The 21944-nt window shown below is 44.7% G+C and overlaps 1 protein-coding gene and 1 pseudogene across 1 annotated transcript; both read right to left on the bottom strand.

The window, feature by feature from the left end:
- Positions 1-19094: 19094 nt before the first annotated feature.
- On the bottom strand, positions 19095-20818 carry LOC147436036 (uncharacterized). Its single transcript, XM_086488932.1, has one exon. It carries the CDS (start codon positions 20816-20818, stop codon positions 20324-20326), a length of 495 nt encoding a protein of 164 aa, XP_086345058.1. The 3' UTR covers positions 19095-20323.
- Positions 20819-20901: 83 nt separating this feature from the next.
- On the bottom strand, positions 20902-21732 carry LOC147436035 (uncharacterized; annotated as a pseudogene).
- Positions 21733-21944: the final 212 nt, after the last annotated feature.

Raw genomic sequence — 21944 nt, 5'->3', positions numbered from 1 at the left:
TAGGCAATTAAATTGGTAAAATTAGGTCAAAATTTGACGATTTGGAGTGTGTAAATATCTGTTTTGAGCTAAAAAATGCAGCAATTGACCATCACACACATCATACATGTGATCAAAAATTGAATTAATCACACATTAGGCACTTTTTAGGTACACACACACTAATAATTGGCAGTTTTTACCAATCTTTAGGTGCGCACACAAAAGGGTTAATCTTGTCAAAATTGCAATGTGATTTCACAAATCTCTAGTTGGGCATGGCTACAACACAAATCAATTATCTTAATTGAAAAATCATTAAGCACACATTGATTTTTAGGTGCACAATCAAGAGTAAAATAGTGTACACACACCTAAAATTAGGCATACACACACTCAATTAGAATACACACACACACTTGCAATTGACCATTCAAGCATGCAATTAGATCAATTAGACACACAATTAGCAATGCACATTCACCAATTAGCAATTGAACTTATGAATTTCATACGCCACCAAATTTGGAAAATTTCGGCATTACGACGGCATGAAAACGAACAGTCCAAAAATTTCATAGCATCAACATTGCATTGCAACAACATAGCATTGACATTACATTGCATCATGGTGGAGTCTCTACACAATTCTACACATCTTTAGATTCTATGGAGGTTGAGAATACCACCTTGATTACCTTTCCAATGAAGATCGGTTGAACTCTTGAAAGCTCCAATCCTTGGTAGCAAATTAGTGTGTAAGTTAGCAAAAATTAGTGAAATTAGCAAGGGGTTAGTGTGAAATTAGAGTGTGTAAACACACAATCGGCAAGATACAGTGAAAAATTAGGGAATTATGAACACATTAGTTCATGCACACACATCCAAAATCCACAAAACCATAAACACACAAGTGAAATTAATAGTGAAATTAGTGAGGAAACACATCCGATTATGCCACAATTACACTAGAGTAGGCCACCGTCCTCGGCAATGGCACCAAAGGTTGGAGGTTCCATCGTTACATAGCTCCAATGACCAACAAAATTATCAATCCGGAGGGATGAGCTACACGGCGGCTAGGGCATGGAAACACTCACAAGATTAGTGAGCTAATAATGGCAACATGGATGGTTGACTCTACAAGGTGAGCTTCTAGGCCTATGGAGGAGCTAAGCCACAATGCTAGGCAATCTCCACATCCATTTCTCTTCACCTCTAATCAACTCAATCACACACACTAACGATTGCAAGACGCACACAACACTAACCTATCATGCAACACACTAATTGCAAGTACACACACATAGATCTATTGAGCACCACACTCCAATCAAACCTACATGCACACACAAGCAAGAGTGGGAAATTACACAATATTAGAGAGAGATTAACCACTAATTAGTTACAATCTAGCTAATCAAAGCATCATAGTCAATCATAAGAAGCATGAGAGAGGCATAGTGAAAGAGAATTAAGCATTGATTAGTGTTAACCAAGTCACATGAGCAAGGAGAATTTCAAGGATGCCATAGACACACACCCCAAGAGCTCTCACCAAAGAGTGCTCTCAACAAATGAGCTTGAGAACCCTAATTTCTTTTACACACTGCCTTATTTACCTAGGATAAAAATATGCAATGTCCGGGTGCCCAAGGCCTTTAGGGCTCTACCACCTACTAAATCTGCGTCCTAGGCACACTAATTGTCCTATTCTTTACAGCTTGAAACTCCCATTGAGCCCGTAACACATTAGAAATATTACAATGGCTTGAAATAATATAAGAATTTACAATACATGACCATTTTGGGAAAATGTGAAAAATCTGTAATTCCAATCTTCAATGCTTATTTCTGTTGATCTTCGATGTGCATTCGTATATCTTCAGTGTAGCCTTTGTTAACTTACATTGACTCAGTTAAAATACATGACCATTTTGGAAAAATGTGGAGAATGTGTAACTCCAATCTTCACTGCTTCTTTCTGTTGATCTTCTATGTGCATTCGTATGTCTTCGGTCTTTAGCGGCTTCTGTTAACTGACATTGACTCAGTTAACACTCATCCAATTAGGCACCTCCTCACCTGCCAATGTTGCTAGCTTGATGGTTGGTGCTTTGTGATATATCATCATTAGGAAGAAGATGGGGTCTAAGAGGGCCTCTTTATTTGGTAATTTAAGGGAGTCAAAACTCTAGTATTAAGAAAGCAATCAAAGGGCATCTTTTGAATTCAAACAGGAAAAATGGCTAGTTTATTTGAATTCAAATTTTTCCCCAAAATTAAATTTTAAATATAGCAAGCAAAACCATATCATGTAACATATCTATGGAAAGAGATCAACGTGCAGATTACATAAGTATAATCTCTGCTCAAATCGGAGATTGTATGTAGGAGTTATGGAGGGCCAAGTTCACTCCCTTTTTTGGAGGGAAAAGTGTATCCTTTGACCACTCTTACACATCCACCGTTCTTGCACACATGGCATACACCTATTCGTCAGAATGTTAATCACCTAGAAAAGTAAACAGGCCCTCCTAGACTCCATCCTCTTCCTAATGGTATTACAAAAGGCCCCTTCCCTCACTTTTTGAGTTTTTTGGAGTGTTGTTTGAGGATATACATCAAAACGTAATCCCCATTTTGGAACTCCTTGCTAATCCAATGTTGATCATGGAAAGCTTTCATTTGTCTTTTCTGAGCATATATCCTGGCTACCGCTCTCACGCTGGTTTCATCTAATTGCTCCAGGGTGTCTAGTCTCTCCGATAGCTCGTGTCCCGTCTATCCTAATTGTATTGCGATCTATAGTGTTTTAATTAAGAATTCCATGGGTAGAATTGCAATAATCCCGAACACAAGGTTAAAAGGAGTGGTCCCGATGGAAGTTTTAATAGCTACTCTGTAAGCCCGTAATGCAGTGTGTAGCTTTTGATCCCAATCATCGCTTGAGTCACAGACTATTTTGGTGAGCACCATGCATAATATTTTATTGGTGCTCTCGGCTTGTCCGTTAGCTTGTGGATGATAGGGTGTTGATTTGCGATGGATCACCATGAATTAGTCAACTAAGCTTTCAATGACGTTGTTCAGAAAGTGTGCTCCCCTATTGATCACTATTTCAATGGGTAGACCATATATGGTAAAGATATGTTCAAAAAAGAACTGAGTTGTAGTCCATGCATCGTTTTTCTATGTTGCCTTTGCTTCTTTCCATTTGGTCGTGTAATCTATTGCTACTATGATGTATTGTACATGCGACCTATATGCAGGTGGTATGATGGGGCCAATAAAGTGGATGCCCCATTTGGCAAAAGCGTGTACTCCCATCATTGGCCGTAATGGAATTTCATCTCTCCGTAGGGGTGGTTTTGTGCATTGAGAGTCATCACATCGTTTGACATAGACCTCTGCATCCCCCTAAATAGGGTTGGCCACCATATGCCTGAGTGAAGTACTAGCTTTTCCGTTTTATCAGTAGAGAAATGTCCCCCTGGCTGGCCTGAGTGTTCTTGTTCTAGGATAGCAAAATATTCGCTTTCCATAGCACACAATCATAGTTTTTCATCCTTTCCCCACCCTATACAATTGGTTTGCAATTAGTAGATAATGTTTTTTTTCTTCTGCTACTACAGTTCTCATTCGTGTGTTACCCCACCCCTCTAGGAAGGTCTTATTTTATAAGTACTCGGTTATGTGAGTATTCCATTTGGGTGCTTGTAGTGCTCGAAATAGGGTGGCGTACTCCACTAGAGGTTGCTTTCTACAGATATCACATGATTTTACATAAGTATGGACGCTGTTTTCCATTTTTTGCCAGTAGACTCCTAGTCTCTTTAGTCTTTGGTAAGTTTGCATTTCTCCATTGTGAAACCCCGTATTTTGTGTATGAGCCTGCTTGAGGTAGTATTCGTATTCTTCTCACTGTACACATAGTCTCAAAATCCCATCCTTACCGTGTTGTACAGTCGTCTTGCTAAAAGCTGGAGATTTCTTATTCGATGTATTACTGATGGTTGTCTTTCCACATGTAATGATCCGATTGTGAGCAGAGGAATGACCTCTTCACTCCACCTCGGAACCATTTCAATGTTAAATAGGTACGAATCTGGAAGATCATCATCAATACCTTTAGGTGACTCTCCATGGAACAGTCTCGAAAGACGATCTGCTCCTGTGTGTGTAGTCCCCTTTTTTACGACTACTGTGAAGTCAAACTCAAGAAATACTATAAACCAATGAACAATCCTTCCAGTGTTGCAAGGTTTGTTTATCAGATATAACAATGCTTGGTGATCTATGAAGAAAACAAACTCGTTTGCAAGAAGGAAGTGTATAAATTTTTTGACATCATATATCATTCATAGACCTTCTCTTTCCGTAGTGGTATAATTATTCTCCACGTTGTGCAACTGCCTACTAGAGTAGCAAATGGAGAAATCCATTTTCATGTCTCCTAGCTAGGCTAATATGCATCCTATGGCATAGGTTGATGCATCAACATGAATGTTGACAGGAGAAAGCCAGAGCAAAACACCTCTATAGCTTGGCCTCCCTGCAAGTTCAGAACCACAAACTTATCCACTCAAGCACCTGCAAATACCACTTTAAAGACCATATCCAGATGTCAATCCAAGCCCTGGTGCTCCACTAAACCACAAAACAGCTATGCACACACCTGTGGTTGACCGGAACAAACAATGAATCCCTCTCTCTCTCTTAAGTTTTTTGTATAAACTTACTACAAGAAGGCTCTTGAGAGAACAGTGTAGCAGTGAAATCCATGCTTAATAGCACGAGCATACTATAAGATAAGATATACATAAGACGCCTTATATAAATTCTCAATGCATGAGAATATGGTCAGATGTTACTTCGTAGCGGAAAGCCCCATCCAGCTGGAGACCATAACCTGAAGAAAACTCGCCAACTTCTCCTACATACAGCCGGCCACTCAAGGGCGGCCCATTAAAATCTTTCCTCTTTGCATCCCTCAGTAGTCCTCAAGGAGCCCCTCCTTCTGTAGCGAAACAACCTCCGGCCTTCTACAGCCAGAGAGCTTGCGCTCCAAAGACCCCCTTCTCTCCTGGTTGCTTTTGTAGTTCCTCTACAACACTAGCTCTCCTTGACAATCCTCAGCCCCTCGACTAGCTCCTCTGCAACGGGCAGCCCTCCTATCCCCCGTATCATGCACTTCTTTTTTTGTAGACTCTGGCACACTCGTCACCACTAATGGCTCTCAATTCATGGCACACCTCCCCTTCGCAGAGTCTTGGCTTTGAGACCCTCCCTCAACCACTGATTCCTGCTCGATGGCTTCCTCAGTTCTTCCACCTTATGGCTGTGCGCACCTCTCCTCGATGGCCGTTTGCAATGATCAGCTTTCTTGTGATCTTGTTGCGGATACGCTCCTCCTGCTTGGCTCTGAGCGGCCCTTCTACACTCCCTTGTTGTAGACTAGTACTATCAATCCTCTCATATTTTTCGGTGCTTTGTATAGAGCTCCCTCCACAACTGTTGACCAGCCCCTTCTCTGTCTAAACCTCCACCTATGCTCTTGTCGCACGCTCCCCCGCTCTGAGTGCCCTCGCGCCCTTGCTTTTGCTTTTTCCTAGCCTCGAGAGCCTCCCCTCTCTATCAGGGCGGCGTATGCTCCTCCCTTCACCTGCGTGTGATGGCCGCTTTGGGCCCCCTCTCTACCTGCTCACACATCCTCATGGCAGCTCCCTTCAAGCTTCTGCAGTGCCCTCTCTTCACTTGGTTGTTAGACCAGTTGCCCCTTTCAATTTAAATGACTCCTCAATTGAGCATGGTGACCTCACTTTCTTGGGGACCAATACCCTCATGTAGGCTGGCAACCTGATCAGCCCCAACCCTCTTTCCTGCATGCACTAGCTTGTAATCTTGCCGTAGATCCCCCCTCTAATTGGAAATAGGCCACCCCTCTTTCATGTAGCAAGCCCCCTTTCGTACTGTAGCAGCCCGCGCAAGTCGGCCCTTTTCCTCTGTCTAACGGCTCCTCGACCTCCTGCCCATGCTGTCAATCATTGCAAAGAGCTCCCCAAAAGCTCTTTTTTATTACTTTAATGATTTTACCCAAAGGCGCATTCTCAACAACATTTGCTTCACGTTGGAGAGGGAGAATGGGGGAACATGTCCTGCACAAACACAAGGGCCTCTCTATAGCTCACGGCATCCACAACATCCCTATCCTCTCAAAAAACACCTTCAAAACACAACTTCACACTAGCAGACCACCGCCTACTCTCTTCCCAAGGCTCACACACTCCACAAATCCACCACATGATGCACACCTATTGCCATGGTCTACCTCCACCCTTACACACGCACACATGCGCTCAATCTCACTCTCTCACACAAAACATCGTCGGTCCGGGGGGGCATACACTTCCACACTGCCGGCACTGAGGGGAAACATGAAAGCAGGAGAAAGAGAAGGGGGGAAGGGGAAACAACAACAAGACGGGGCAACAATGGCTTGATTGCTCTTCAAAAGGCACGTACAAAGGCTTGCACAGCCATCTCTATCGCCATTTTCAAGAAAAAATACAAAGGGGTTTGGCAAGCACACTCCTCTGCCAAAAAACCAACCCAAGGACTCACACACATTCTCTCTCTTGGCTCTCTGCAGGTTCACCGGCTCATGGCCCTCGCAAGAAGCCTACTCTGACAAAAAGCACGAAAAAAGGCTTATAAACCATGGTTTATATAGGGGTGTCCCTTTCAATTTCGGCATATGGGCTCTCATTGGTCCACTTTGCATCCACATTTGGTAACTTTGGGAGGAGGTAGCCGCATCTTGCTTCATCTGCTCTCTTTCTCTTTCTTTGCACTTGTGGGGGGGGGGGCATTATTGATGTCGCTATTTTCCCATATGTATTTTTATCTTTTATATTTTTTTCTCTCATTTTTTACCCCTGTTGGGGAGCTTAGCTTAAACTACCTCTTTGGTCTAGCTTTGGTACGACTCCCTCCTTCCTTCTCTATTTCAATCTCTCTCTCCTTCTTCTCCCTTTTGGTCCGGCTCCCATCTCTCCCTTTGTCTTGGCATGCCCTTGCTCTTGTTTTGTCCGGTCTTTGTTTGCCTTACCTTGGCTCGGGCGCCCTTGGAATGAGCTCATCTGGCAGCCCTTGAAATCTCCCTCTTCTTCTCTTTCCTTCCCATGGGACTGCCCTCCTACTTATGCATAGGACCATTAGCGATGTCGCTAATGGTGCCTTGCATTTTCCCTTCCCCCCCCCCCCCCCCCCCCCCCCCCCCCCCCCCCCCTGCGTGTGAACTGACCTGCACTGGGCGCATGCCTCGTCTGAGTCGCTTGGCAATGGCCTTCCTTGCCAGAGCGCCACCGTCCACCACCACTAAGCCGGCCAAAATCATTGTTGCGCGCCCACGGACCGCCTTGCGCCCAGCGCTGCGGACGCCATAGCCAACGAGAGGGGGAGCTGTTTCTCCCCTCGCTTCATGCCTTGTGAGGGTCACGGCCCCGCATATATACAATGGGCACCCTGCCCTCTCCACCGCCTATGGGATTTACCCAGTGCCATGTGGCAGCCCCTGGATGCCTCACCCCTTGACTCCCCTTTGAATTCCCATTGCAAGCCTTAAAAAATCCTTTTTTTGCCACTTTCAAACAGGTGCAACTTGCTGGTCCCAGGCCTAATACCCGAGAAGTAAGATACGACAGAGAACTCACATTACCGGCTTGGGTCAACATAATCCCCGTCGCTTCTCAACTTTTCCAAGCCCGCCCAACAAGACCGCGAAAAACAAGAAAAGGCATCTGGCATTGCATTCTCGAACAATGGCCCTCACATTTGAACCATCGTATCTTGCTGACCGAGTATCCGATTGACAAGCTGTCGATTTGTGCTAGATCCACATGATGCACACTATTAGTGAGAGCCTTGGCACCTTTGATGCGGTCAAGTGGGCTCAAACCTAGCCCCCGAAAAATCTTCAACTGATCATAACTTGCTATTCCTAGCTCCAATTCATAATCCGAGAAGACAAGCATGCTCCATAATTTGAGCTCTATACATCTATCCACTGACATTTTCCCGGGCCAACTGTCCCTAGCTGCTCTGCCCGTTGGGGATCTACTATACACTCTATCTTTGAACTGCAATATCTTGAGCACCGGGGTTTCATTTGACAAGCCGTCTAGACCGGCTTCTAGAGCACATTGAACACTACCTTTCAGAACACTGACTCAGCACATCGCACATCTTTATCTTTCATCCCATTCGGGCTCATCTTTTAGCTCTTTTGGCCTAAAAAACCTCTTTAGACATACATTTTCGCTACCCTTTGGTTGCCCAAGAGCTTGGTACCTGCCCTAGCCTTCTGCACTGCACCTGCAGCCTTTGCCTGGCATAGACCACTTTCCAACTCGGACCACCTTTGGTTGCACCATCATTGTCCACCCCCTCGTTGAACATTTATGTTCAACCACAGATACGCTTATTGCACTAAAAAACTGCACGCCAAGAACAAAATTTCTGTACACCACAAAACCCCTACCATATGTACATAAGTGGCACGTGTAACCCACTGTCTTTGTTCATGCACGTTGCCCAACCCCTTGCTTTACTTGTCATCAACCTCCTGGGTCAAACACCTTGCATTGGTCTCTTTCGCCGACCTCTAACACCCTTGCATAGTGCCACACCAAGGCACAAAACCAGCTGCATATCCAAACTGTCAGCATCATACTTCCACCACTCCAAGCATTTATTGGCAAACTGCCCACTCGCAACCAAGCACCTCCAAGAACACCAAATAGAGCACCATCGTGTCCACCATCCAAAAACATACTTGCACCATCGCTTGTACCAAGTAGACCGTACAAACATAACATACTTAACCCACCCTCCCAACCATGTAAAGCTAGATTCTCGTCTAGTAGATCATGTACCTGCTTAGCGGCACACTGCATAGCTGTTTTGATCAGCATCCCTTTCAACCACCACTCATAGACCTCCTTGGAAAGCTTGGACACTGCCTTGGAATCCGTATCACCTGTCATAGAGTGCATTGACTGCATAGGAATCACCTCTATCTTTGACTCCGCATTTCCCTTCTCACCTGCCATGCACTCAATTCCAGCATCGCCAAGCCCTTCCTCGTCAACTGGCCCTTCAAGGTCTATAAGCACCACCTGCTTGCCGGCTACAATCACCTACTCTTCTATTGCTGCATCATCCAGCTCTAAAGAAGAGAGAAAATCTTTCTCTATTGAATTCTCCTTGTCTTCTTCCATGGGCATGACTGCTATATTCCTCCTGGAAAAACTTTGCACATGTTGCACCACCATGGCACATTCCACAGCTACCTTCACCAACATAGTCATTAGCACGTCACTGCACACCAGCTTAACCTGCACATCACCATTTGTAGGTCTAGACTGCTCCATTTGGTCTGCACTAGGCATCTCGGCTTGCTCTTCATGCTGCTCCTCACACACATTTACTGCTTCTCCACCCACATGTAAGAGGTCGAACTCATAATACCTGGATTGAGATGACTCGATCTCCCAACTCGTATCTGCGTCCATAAAACTACTGTCACTCGACTCAATCTCCTCCTTGGTTTCAAGCTTAGAAATCTCCTCTAGATTCACCGCTTCAACGTCATCTACAAACCGCACTCTTTGCTCTTTACCACACTCCAATGGAGCTTCTACAGCCGCACTCAAACTTGAAAGCACATCCTTTGTCCACTTTGGAACCACCTGCACTTCCTCCACCATTAGAATCGCTCTAGCCGGCATCTTCGGCATAGGAACCACCCTATCCTTCTGTAACCAAATAACCCTTGGTTCTTCCTGCACTTGCACTTCTCTTTGCACCATCTGTGACTCGGCTACCACCGCATTACACTGCCTTGGCATCATTGCGCCTGAAAAAACTTGCCTAGCCTCGCTCTTCTTCAAAATCTTTTTGGTACGCCCTTTCGCTAGAGCTATCGCCTCTTCATATGCCACATGGCCATCTATCTCCACCTTATCACGCACCTCCTCATGCAAGCAATCCATGAATTTACTCAACTTTTAAAAAGTGGCATTTTTTGCAGCAGCTACCTTGACCAATTTCCCCGAAAGGGCTTCGAACTCCCATTCGAATGCTTGAAAATCACCCTCCAAGCTTTGCTTCAACACGTCCAGCTTTCCCTTTACCTCATCCAACTATGCATCCGCTACAAATCTTCTTTGAAAAGCGGCCTCCAGGGCTTCACAATCTTCCTTTTCTTCATCACACAGGCTATCGAACCATATCCTCGCTTTACCACAAACTAGGAGCGGAAACACCTGTACCGCACCATCTTCATTCAATAAACCGCTTTCCAACACGAACAATCCATAGTCTTGAAGCCAGGTTTTCGCATCTTCAACCCCAGTGAAAATGGGAAAGCCCGCCCAAGCCATCACTAGCAGCACTTGCTCTTCAAAGGCCACACCTTTGCTATCACCAAAATCACCATTTCGACTTCAACTAGGAGCATTAGCACACTCCTCTGCCCGACACAAACACAAGGGCCTCTCTATAGCTCAAGGTATCCACAACACCCCTATCCTCTCGGAAAACACCTTCAAAACACAACTTCACACCAGCAGATCACTGCCTACTCTCTTCCCAAGGCTCACACACTCCACAAATCCACCACACGATGCACACCTACACCCACGGTCTGTCTCCAGCCGCTCAATCTCACTCTCCCACACAAAACACCGTCGGTCCGGGGGGGGCACACACTTTCACAATGTTGACACCGATGGGAAACATGAAAGCAAGAGAAAGAGAAGGGGAGAAGGGAAAACAACAATAAGACAGGGCAGTGGTGGCTTCATTGCTCTTCAAAAGGCATGTACAAAGGCTTGCACAGCCATCACCATGGCCATTTTCAAGAAAAACACAAAGGGGTTTGGCAGGCACACTCCTCTGCCAAAAACCAACCCAAGGACTCACACACACTCTCTCTATTGGCTCTCTGCAGGTTCACCTGCTCAAGGCCCTGGCAAGAAGCTTACTCTGGCAAAAAGCATGAAAAAAGTCTCAAAAATCATTTATATAGGGGTGCCCCTTTCAATTTGGGCATCTGGGCTCTGATTGGTCCACTTTGCATCCACATTTGGTAACTTTGGGAGGAGGTAGCCGCCTCTGGATTCATCTGCTCTCTCTCTTTCTTTGCACTTGTGGAGGGGGGGAGGGGGGCATTAGTGATGTCGTTATTGCCCCCTATGCATTTTTACCTTTTATTTTTTTGTTTCCCTCATTTTTTACCCCTTCTCAGGAGCTTAGGTTACACTGCCTCTTTGGTCTAGCTTTGGTACGACTCCCTCCTTCCTTCTCTCTCTCTGTTTCTCTCTCCTTCTTCTCCCTTTTGGTCGGCTCCCATCTCACCCTTTGTCTTGGCCTGCCCTTGCTCTTGTTTTTTCCGGTCTTTGTTTGCCTTACCTTGGCTCGGGCGCCCTTGGAATGAGCTCATCTGGCGGCCCTTGAAATCTCCCTCTTCTTATCTTTCCTTCCCATGGGACTTCCCTCCTACTTATTCATAGGACCATTAGTGATGTCGCTAATGGTGCCTTGCATTTTCCATTCAAAAAAATGCCCCATTGCATGTGAAATGGCCTGCATTTGGTGCATGCCATGTCATCAATCGCTTGGCAATGGCCTTCGTAGCGAGCGCGTCACCGTCCACCGCCGCCAAGCCGGCCAAAATCATCATCGCGCACCCACAGGCCGCCTTGCGCCAAGCACAGCGCCCAGCGCTGCAGACGGCATAGCCAACGAGAGAGGGAGCTCTTTCTCCCCTCGCTTCATGCCTTGTGAGGGTCATGGCCCTGCATGCATACAATAGCCATCCTACCCTGTCCACCGCCTATGGGATTTACCCAGTGCCACATGGCAGCCCCTGGATGCCTCACCCCTTGACTCCCCTTTGAATTCACATTGCAAGCCTCAAAAAACCCTTTTTTTGCCACTTTCAAACAGGTGCAACTTGCTGGTCCCAGGCCTAATATCCGAGTAGTAAGATACGGCAGAAAACTCGCATTATCGGCTTGGGTCAACATTGTTGAACAACCACGCACTAGATAGAGGAGAGAGAGACGACACCACAATTGCAAACCCCAAAGTATGTATAGAGCACACACTGAGTACACATACATAGTGGGGACTCCTAGATATATATAGCATGGGGGTTGGTATATATAGCTCCAACACCCCCACTCAAATAGGAGTCCCTAACTGTGGATGAAAAAACTCTTGGGGGTACAAGGGAAAAACCCACAGCACCATATACATGCACTGTTATATTAACAATTATCAAAGTTTACAAAATTCGTTTTTGAGGAGCTACATCACTCCATAATAAAATGTGTGCATTCAAGCATCTTTGGAAGTTCAATAACCCTATATATACAATTGAGTTGATGCAAATTCTTCAAGATCTTTGAGCATCTTTCATATCTTTGATCGAGCCACCTCAATATCTTTGAGCCCCTCTACACATTGCTTGGCGTAACTTTTATCCTGTAAACAATATCAACTCAAGAAACATATCGATACTCGAAGGTTAGAATTAAACACATCACATTGTCCTTGGAGACGGTTCGCGACGCCGCTCTAGAGACGAAATAGAAACGAACATAATGCCGATGCAATCACATGTGCAGACAACATAGAAACAAATTTAATATCAATGTAATCACATGTGTGCACATATATATACAAAGCCGAGATGTGATGAACATATCGGAGCCCCCAAGATCTTCACAATTGGTAGCTATCATCATCATGGCTTTACGTACCATGGCATAAGAGACGCTTATAAAAATTTTGAAATAGGAATAATCATCATGGATTTACGTGCCATGGCACGAGAGACGCGTTCAACATAACAATAGTCATCATGGCATCACGATATTCACCATGGCATTAGAGACACTCAAAAGAAAAAAAAACTTTGAAATAACAATCATCATGGCTTTACGTATCATAACATAGGAGACGCTTTCTTCAAATCAAATAAAAACTATAAAACAGTAATGGCCATCATGGCTTTATGCACCATGGCATCAAAGACGCTAGTTTTGAGCAAAATCTGCAAAACCTCAAGACGATGACTAGTCAGTAGATCATGGCTTGGTAAATCTTGCATCTATACATGCATGATTTACATGAAAACAGTGTCACACGTTAGTATACCATCGATGGAGAAAATAAAGACATAGCACATAATATCACCTTGAACCATGGATGAAGATTACAATTAGTTTACTTTAATAAAACTCTAAATGTATAATGATCTGATAGATTTTTACACGACTGTATCGTATTTTTATGTTGTGTAGATTGCTTAAAGAGTACATACTACCAGTTGACAATGTGATGCCAGATTCCCGAGATGAAGCAAGAAAGATTTTGCGAAACTTGGGGATCGATTACAATTCTATCCACGCTTGTCCTAATGACTGCATTCTTTTCAGAGGGGAATACATAGACATGGAGAAGTGTCTGAAATGTGATTCCGAAAGATATCGAGTAGATCTCCACGGGACAAAAATTCCACAAAAGGTTTTGCGACATTTTCCTCTGCTTCCTCGCATCAAGCATTTCTTCGAATGTAAGTCCATGGCCGCCCTAGCATCATGGCATGAGGAGAATAAATCTTCGGATGGTGTGCTACGAATTCCTGCAGATTGCGCAGCCTGGAAACATAGATGGAACATGGTCGGATTTTGCCAGGGAAGCTCGAAATTTGCGCTTAGGCCTGGCTATGGATGGCGTAAATTTATTTGGTCAAAGATCAACATCTTACAGTGTATGGCCCGTTGTCATCGTCAACTACAACATTCCCCCGTGGTTGACTACGAAGAAGGGGCACCTATGGCTAAGCTTGATTGTGCCAGGGCGATATAAAGTGGGGAATATGGATGTGTATCTTCGTCCACTATTGGAAGAGCTACAACAATTGTGGATTGGCATAGAGGTGGTGGATATGAGCCGACACACAGGACGACGGAATGCTTTGATCAGAGGCATTCTAATGTGGACCATGCATGACTATCCCGGGCTAACAGAATGCTCAGGTGATCTATTGACACTCCTCACTCAGACACTGTAAATCTTGTTTTTTCCCATAGTTGATCTATTACCATGTGTATACATGCAGGGCTTCAAACAAGCGGATACAGAGCATGTGTCACATGTGGACCTAGACTGAATGCACGTAGGGCACCCTCACTGAAGAAGCAAATCTACGAAGGTCATCAAGCGTATCTTCCAGAGAATCATGTGTTACGCGACGGCTTTTTGGGAAGAGAGACACCAAGGATGTCTGCACAAGCATGGTTAGAGCAGAAGGAGATGTGTGATGACGGATTGCCTCCAGGGATGAAGCGACTATCTCTATGGTACGAGTTACCATACTAGCCCCGACTCATGATCAATCACTTGCTCGATCCAATGCACATATTCAAGAATGTGGGTAATCTACTATGGGACCATCTGACCGGCAAGAAAGATACTTTGGGAGCCAGAGTTGACCTTAGAAATGTGGATCGTATGGAGCAATATTGGCCGCAAACAGCGTCTGATGGATCGGTAAAACTCCCTAAAGCACCATGGATTTTCACAGGAGCCCAAGAACGCAAAGTAAAAGAGACCATTCGATCTTTGCGGACCCCCACTGGCGTAATGCACTCGCTCCGAACGTGTTTTACTAAAGAAGGAAAGCTTACCGGTTTGAAGTCACACGATTGGCATAAAATGTGTCAGGTACGTTCATAGTGGACTTTAATATCATTGCATAAAATGTGGACTTTAATATCATTGCTGCACATACTTTACAATTTATTTTACCGGTTGCCATTGAGGGATGTTTGTCTCTCGACATCTGTAACACAATCTACAAACTTGCAAAGCTGGTGCAATGGATCTCACAAAAGGAGATCAATGTAGACTCCATACCATCTATATGGGGTGCATGTAGAGGAGCTACAAAATGAAACAGAGGATATGTGTTTAAATGGAGAGCTCTATATAGATATAGGAAGTTATGCTGAGTTATGCGAGGATGAGAGAGAGATCTCTTAAAGCCACAAATATTGTATTTGAACAATTTTGCTCCGGGTTGTAAAAGCTCTGGCTCTCTAAGTACCTTCCACGGCACTCACATCTTTTGATTGAAAATTCTGAGTTTTCGACTTGCCTCTTCTATCACTCAATTCATTGCGTCATTGTATTTATATGCGTCATTACGTCATTGTATTTAATGGGCTTTGCGCCATTGTCTACTCTATTCATTCAATATTAAGTTTAAATATTCGTGTGTTTAATGCAGATATGGATGATGAGGAGTTTCTTTCTTCTTTGTCACCGCAGCAGAGACAGTGGTACGTGGAGCGTCATCGCTCTGGCGCATCATCGCGCGTTCCTACTCCATCCGCATATCCCTCTATTTCGGAGCATTCGGCGCGCTCCGAAGCTTCGGCGTCGACGAGACAAGCTTCACACTCGTCTAGACACCGGCGCTCTAGTGGTGGCGGTGGCGGTTGTTGTGGGGATTCCGCCACCGATGCTTCCACACCGCCTCGTGTTCGACGAGGCTCTTTACCCTCCCCTTCTTTGCCCGCCCCCACACCAGCCACAGTATCGCCATCTACGCCAGGTTTTGCACGGCTGACTGTTCCTAGCAACTACACACCTCTACCTACTCCGCCAGGGGCCACCCCACTCGACACTCCTCGCTTCGGGGCCCAGACGTCGGTGGAGACACCTGACGTCCGTACCCCCATCGACACGCCGCTAGAGATCCCTGCCGGGACACCCAGGTTCACGCGTCACCAGCCAGAGGGCTTGCCTTACTCCGTCGACTTCAGCGGCGGCATCATCATGGATGATGACGGCAAGAAGGTGATCTCGCGCATGCGTGGTCTTTGCTCTCAGCTGTTTAGACACTACATACTAAACAAATGGAGTGAAGTACCAAGTGATTTAAAAAACAGAGTCATCAGCATACTTCATGATGAGTTTCTCGTTCCAACACGGGATCAGCGCTTCAATGAAGACGTGATGAAGATTCGAATGCGCGAATACTGCAAACACAAGCGTTCCAAAGTGCAAAAAGAAATCAAGCATGGGTGGAATAGGCCAGATTGGCTGGCCAAAGAAGATTGGTAGAATGCGAAGAAAGCAACGTGCGAGAATCCCGACAAGTGGAAGCAACAAAAGGATGCAGCCAGAGCGCGAGTAGAGGCAGGGAGCTCGCATCACTTGGGGAGCGGTGGATGGGCATCATTTGAGGCCGATTTTGTAAGTGTTTTCGCATTGCTCTTTATGTTTGATAGTTTAGGGTTTATGAGTTTTTTAATTCTAACATAATGAATTCTTTGTATGTTTTGACAGTGGTCGATGACAGGACGTGATCCCACACCGTACGAGCGCGAGTACGCAGGCAGGAAGGGCTTAAACGCCCTGATGGACATTCTCAGTTCTCGCGGCGGCATGGTTAGTATTAGGGTTTACTCTTTTCTATTTTTTGTATTGTTTTATAAATGTCGTTATATGTTTATACCTACTGAAAGCTATCTTATTGTCTTTTTTTGCAGAATCCGACAGATACGCCGCTTGGACGCGATGAGACGTTTGACTAGACGACGTCAGTTTAGCCGTAGCTAGATAGCATTAGTTTAGGGTTTCTCATAGCTTATGTATCATGAGACGGATTTTATACGTCTTTTTGAACCATGTATATTATTACATTTGTCACCGCAGTTCATTTTGCCAATCAATTCTTTATGCCTATGATGTTGTACAATTGTCATTATTACATTTTCCAATCAATTCATTTTGCCTATGATGTGTACAATTGTCAATTTTACGCTTGTCAATTTTGCAAACAATGCGTCTTGTGGGTGACTATTTTGGGTCTATTATCTACCCTTGCACTTTTTTTAAAAAGTGAATCAAGTACAATATGGTTGATGGGTGGCAGGGCATTCAATGCCCTGTCACCAAAAAAAAAATTCTCTCGGGCGTCACTATAACCGTCGCTATTTATGGCTTTGTAGCGTCACTATGAGCGTCGCTATAGACTTCTGTGTAAACGTCGCTATAAGCGTCGCTATGAGCGTCTCTATATAGCGACGGATATAGCGACGCCTATAGTGACGCATATAGCGACGCTCTCGTAGCGACGCTATTAGCGAAGGTTTTAGCGACGCCAGGGGTTATAAAAACCCAGTGTATTTCCGTCGCTAACAGCGTCACAAGAGCACACAACCTCTTGTAGTGTGACATCATGGAGCTCGATATGTCATCTTGGTGAACCTTGCCGCTTAATCTAAGTATGGTGAGATGGTTGCAGGGCAATTCCTAGTGAAGAAGGCCTAATCTATTGCTCAAAGTTTGTATAGAACTTTAGCCAAATAAAACAACAGTCGAGTACGCTCAAAACGATATAGAAAACCATTCCCCAACTATGAATAAATCAACTGGCTGAGACTTGTAGACACCGTCAGCGCCCATAAACTCTTAGCTTTTATGAATAAATAGCACGTTGACCTCTTATAAGCACTGACCTATTTCGATTACGTGAGATGCCATAGTTTTATAAGTATAACTACCAGTATTCCGACTTTGGGATTACGTGAGATGCCTTGTAGCTGAGGCAAGCTACAATGTTGGTGTAGTTCACCAATAAGAGGCCGCAACAATCATTGGGTGGGAAAATAATGCACAAAGCGCAACCAGAAATAGCAAAGGAGAATCATAGGGCAGCTGAGAATATTGAGCCAATCTCGTAGGGCAGCCAAGAATAGCTAGGCAATGGAGCATCATAGGGCAACTGAGAATAGCGAGCCAATCTCGTAGGGCAGCCAAGAATAGCCAGGCAAATTTGATCAGCATGTCGTCTCTCCTCACACTTAAACACTGGGATTGGCGTACGGCCATGACGGCAGCGAGCTCATCATAGACGTAGCGGCCCAGGCAGATTTGCATGTTGTTGTTGAGGCCAACATGTACCGTAATATACCTGAGAGCTCGTAGCGGCCTAACCAGATCTGCAAACCGAGAGTTGTGACAATAGGCCGAGCAACAAGATGGGAAGCGGAGAAAGTTTGCATGGCAGCAAACAGTACGCGGCTCCTTACTGCTGAAAACTCATCGTGCTGCCAACCGAACAGCACGCACAGAATATCACGGAATCACCCTCGGCAGTTCTATACTTAACAGACCCTTGGCTTGTATTAGCTTGAATAAACATGATGATTACTAAGATATGAAGATTAAGCTAGAGAACGAATCTCGCACACGGATTGTTTGTGCTTGTGCTACGAGGTATATATTGCTTCGCTGGGGAATTTTTGAGCGGCTCCTGATCACCATATTCTGCCATTAGCTGCCATCGACTTAAGTTACACAGACAAGCCACAAGCGAGGGTGGGCATATTTGGACTGCTCGTTTCTATCTGCCGCCACCAGCGATATGGACACACCATGGAGTTGTGCTAAACTTAGGAAATATACAACATAGGCATAGGCAGAGTAACGCAAACAAGCCACGTAGCCGGACACGCTTATTGCTATTAAACTAAAAGCTTGGTATTTTCTTAAATTAGCCTGCAAGTAAAATGCTAAATATAACATCGTTTCTTCGCGAGGCAGTACTACTGCAGTCGCTTGGGCAGATACGAGCCTATTGCTCTGTAGGCAGTGATACACGCCACACAAATGAGGGCAATCAGTGCACACACAGACATCTGCCTATGTTTTCCTCCTCGCTCATGAACCCAAAACCGAGAGATTGTAACGTAACTATTCTTGTCTACAAAGAACGCAAGAACAAACCAACTACAACAAAATACAAGAACGACAGTCAAGAAGAAATATGTAAAACTTATCTTCATGCTTGAAGGCACAGGGAGTTTCCATAGCCATAGCTCGATACAGAATGCATGCGGTGAGCTCTGATACCATGTTGAACAACCACGCACTAGATAGAGGAGAGAGAGACGACACCACAATTGCAAACCCCAAAGTATGTATAGAGCACACACTGAGTATACATATATAGTGGGGACTCCTAGCTATATATAGCATGGGGGTTGGTATATATAGCTCCAACAAACATAATCCCCGTCGGTTCTCAACTTTTCCAGGCCTGCCCAACAAGGCCATGAAAAACAAGAAAAGGCATCTAGCATTGCATTCTTGAACAATGGCCCTCACATTTGAACCATTGTATCTTGCGGACCGAGTATCCGATTGAGAAGCCATCAATTTGTGCTAGCTCCACATGATGCACACTATCAGCGAGAGACTTGGCAAGGCCAAAAAGATGCCAGATGGCGCATCCTTTGATGCGGTCAAGTGGGCTCAAACCTAACCCCCGAATAAAGCTTCAACTGATCATAACTTGCTATTCCGAGCTCCAATTCAGAATCCTAGAAGACAAGCATGCTCCATAATTCGAGCTCTATGCATCTATCTGCTAACATTTTCCTGGGCCACCTGTCCCTAGCTGCGCTGCCCGTCGGGGATCTGTTACACACTCTATCTTTGAACTGCAATATCTTGAGCACCGGGGTTCCATTTGACAAGCCGTCTAGACTGGTTTCTAGAGCACATTGAACACTACCTTTCAGAACACTGACTCAATACATCGGGCATATTTATCTTTCATCCCATTCAGGCTCATATTTTAGCTCTCTTGGCTTTAAAAACTGCTTTAGATATACATTTCTGCTACCCTTTGGTTGCCCAGGACCTTGGTACCTGCCCTAGCTTTCCGCATTGCACCTGCCTGCACCCTTTGCTTGGCATAGACCACTTTTTAGCTCGGACCAACTTTGGTTGCATCAACGTAGTTGTAACATCAAATCGTCCTCATGGCCTTCCACAGCTCCATGAAGTCATTGGAAACCACTTGGCCGGCTCCGTCGATTCTGTACTCATACACGCCTTTGATAAGATTACTTCTTGGCCCTCGAACAAGCTTGACAGTTATCCACATAATTGCATAATGTCAAAGTGTATACATGGTCGCTACCTTAAAACTTTGATGATAACCATGGATGTGGAAAAGCATATCCGTTCAGTAGCTAGTGTAAGCCGAAGTGAAGCGCCCTCGAACGGTGACGCATGATCTCCAGTGTGTAGCTATGAAGAAAAGAACCACAAAAACTTTCCAAAAAACTCTTAACATAGTTTGCCAAACCCCTGTAGTCTGCTAGAGCATTCATGCTGAGCAGCAACATCACTTTATTGATGCATGTTAGCTACACCATATGTACATTATATAAAAAGCCATTATTCTTCATTATATACACCCACCTGGGTCAAATGGGTAAAGCATGCACCATCCGCCTATATCAAATAGAGACATGTCCACTTCTTGGACAGAGGTATAAAATACTATCATTTCATTGAATATCACATTCATAACGGCCTTCGTATGTCCCCTACCATCACACACATCCATTAATTCCCTTGTGTCCATATCATCCATGATATGTTCTTCGGCCTTATTCCTTGCATAGAGTTCCAAATCTTCAGCAAGAGCGTCAACACTATGAGCTTTCTCTAGCACATACTGCGTTTTCTCGGTTTGTCTTTGAATTTTCGGGTTTCGCAACCCACCTGGGTCAAATGGGTAAAGCACGCACCATCCGCCTGGATCAAATAGAGACATGTCCACTTCTTGGACAGAGGTATAAACTACTATCATTTCATTGAATATCACCTTCATAGCGGCCTTCATATCTCCCATACCATCACACACATCCATTAATTCCCTTGTGTCCATATCATCCATGATATTTTCTTCGGCCTTATTCTCTACATAGAGTTCCAAATCTTCAGCAAGAGCGTCAACACTATGACTTTCTCTAGCACATACTACGTTTTCTCGGTTTGTCTTTGAATTTTCAGGTTTCGCAACCTCTCTTGAGCCTTTTGTACATAGCCAAGCGTAAATAAATTGTCTTCCATCAGAGGCTTATCGAAGCCCCAATCATCCTCATCATCATTAGCTACAAAAGTCCCATAATCCTCACTTTGACTGCGTGTCATGTTTTAGTCACGATCAAGAGCATCAACTGTAGGCACCTCATTTCCACCAACAACAATGCCACAAACGTAGTCGCTATCCATCTCAGCATCCCAAATGGGCCCACGTACCCACAACTCGTCTGGGTATCGTGACAATGCATCAGATGGAGGAAAGAAAACATCATCCAAAATGTCAGTATGCATGACCTCTACATCACAAAATAAATCATTCAAAGGCATATAACTCCAACACATAGAGCTAGACAAGCCCCCATCTTGACAATTATCCAGACATGGATCCAAACAAGCTATAAAATTTCTCTCTTTGCCATACATGTACGCAAAGCTATCCTCCTTCATGATACTGCTCACACATGACTCCTCATGAAGGTTTAGAACATCAAAAGACAAAACCTCATCACAAGCATGTGACCCAACCTCATCAGCACTACTAAAATCATCATGAGGAACAGAGGAGCTCTTGTGTGTAGCACACAAAGAAGCACAAGACTGATCTACATGCTCAAAGCATCTGTCCTGCTTCAAGAAGTCAACAATGCTTTTCACACCCAAATAATATGTGCAAGCAACCTCAACGCCCAAGAGTCCTGGAAGAGTGCCAATGAACAAAAACGTTTCCGTTTCTGCATCAAGGACTAAATTCTCGAGTACTTCCATCTCCTAATTTTGACTATTAAACCTCCAATAATGCATATCCAGGTCTTTAAGATCTTGCAGCTGCAATTTTCCCATCCTATCATTCATTATGATGAACATGTCATCGAGGACAATCATCTTTGCAACTTTATTTGCTCACCACTTGCCAACTAAAGGTACTTGAATCAACAGATCCTCAGTGGGGGGCACCAAAACAATGACAGGAGAAAGCC

The sequence above is a fragment of the Adiantum capillus-veneris genome, chromosome 18 (genome assembly GCF_014529385.1).
Source record: "Adiantum capillus-veneris isolate H3 chromosome 18, ASM1452938v2, whole genome shotgun sequence".
Classification (NCBI taxonomy): domain Eukaryota; kingdom Viridiplantae; phylum Streptophyta; class Polypodiopsida; order Polypodiales; family Pteridaceae; genus Adiantum; species Adiantum capillus-veneris.
The sequence above is the reverse complement of the archived record's forward strand: the minus strand, read 5'-3'. Positions and strand labels throughout refer to the sequence as shown.

Bases quoted from the DNA above. Each gene is read 5' to 3' on its own strand.
- LOC147436036 (XM_086488932.1), bottom strand. From the start codon at position 20,818: ATGGATGATATGGACACAAGGGAATTAATGGATGTGTGTGATGGTATG.